Source organism: Garra rufa, chromosome 18 (assembly GCF_049309525.1).
Source record: "Garra rufa chromosome 18, GarRuf1.0, whole genome shotgun sequence".
NCBI classification, from domain to species: domain Eukaryota; kingdom Metazoa; phylum Chordata; class Actinopteri; order Cypriniformes; family Cyprinidae; genus Garra; species Garra rufa.
In genome coordinates this window covers 42,700,837-42,701,873 of record NC_133378.1, presented here as the reverse complement: position 1 = coordinate 42,701,873, position 1,037 = coordinate 42,700,837, and the positions used below count along the sequence as shown (strand labels likewise).

Here is a 1,037-nt window from a genome sequence, read left to right as displayed (position 1 = left end):
TTCTCATTTAAGCAATTTATGTTTAATATCATGCTAATTTTACTCTTAAGATAGAAATATTACCCGTTTTGTAGAATGAACAAATCAAAATTCTCTCTGTTTCAGGTTTAATCTGGCTTATATTAATGACAGTGATGTTGGACTGAAGACAGATCTGATAACCATCAACCCCACTCAGATTCAGAGAGAGTCAGTGTCTACACACACACACACACACACACACACACACACACACACACATACATATATATATATATATATATATATATATATATATATATATATGCAGTTAATATTTTTTGTGCAGTAGTGTTTAGAAACTTTGTGTCTGTAGATACAAGAACATGGAGAAGAATCCGGATCCGTTTGTGGAGCGGGTCAGTGTGTACGGGAACGCCTCCCTCGCTATCCCCGCCTTTGCCTACACCTTCTGCACTGGACTGGCAATCAAAGCTCTCAGAGTCCTCCATCCAGTCAGACCTCAGCAGCCGGTGGTGTTCTTCAGCCCTGAGTACCTGCGGACACTGAACCGTTTCTGGAAGAGGCGTGGCCTGAAGGAGGTCCGCCTCTCCTCTGGGTTTGCATTAATTAGCACGGCGCTGGAGCTGTGTGAGAGTGTTCATGTGTATGGTTTCTGGCCATTCGGCACGGACCTGCAGGACAATCCCCTTCCGTACCATTATTACGACCAGTTGAGTCCGCACCCCTTTATGCACTCGATGCCGGAGGAGTTTGTGCGGCTTCTGCAGCTCCACAGCAAGGGGGCGCTGACACTACACCTGCAGCCCTGCTCCTCGGATAAGCCCTGACATCTGCAGCACGCAGCCAAGACTGTCCGAAATAACCTAGCATAATCTTGTAAAGTGCACTATTTGCATCTGAAACCCGGTTTGGACAATATCCAGTGCACTCTATCCAGTATGTGTACAGCTGGCTAGAATAATACAACGTGAGGGTCATGCTGCATGTCGACATAAAACGATGTTCACTCAGTGTCCGACTTCACTAATTTCATTTAAGTGCAATACATTAGTGGA

General features: G+C 45.2%; 1 protein-coding gene across 1 annotated transcript in view; it reads left to right on the top strand.

Annotated features, from left to right (window-relative positions):
* Positions 1-809, top strand: part of LOC141290704 (alpha-2,8-sialyltransferase 8F-like) — a 5,807-nt gene extending 4,998 nt beyond the window's left edge. Inside the window, exons 6-7 of the mRNA XM_073822797.1 lie at positions 106-189; positions 335-809. Of these exons, the coding sequence (XP_073678898.1) occupies positions 106-189; positions 335-809 (559 nt within the window). The remainder of the gene's footprint in view (positions 1-105; positions 190-334) is intronic.
* Positions 810-1,037: the final 228 nt, after the last annotated feature.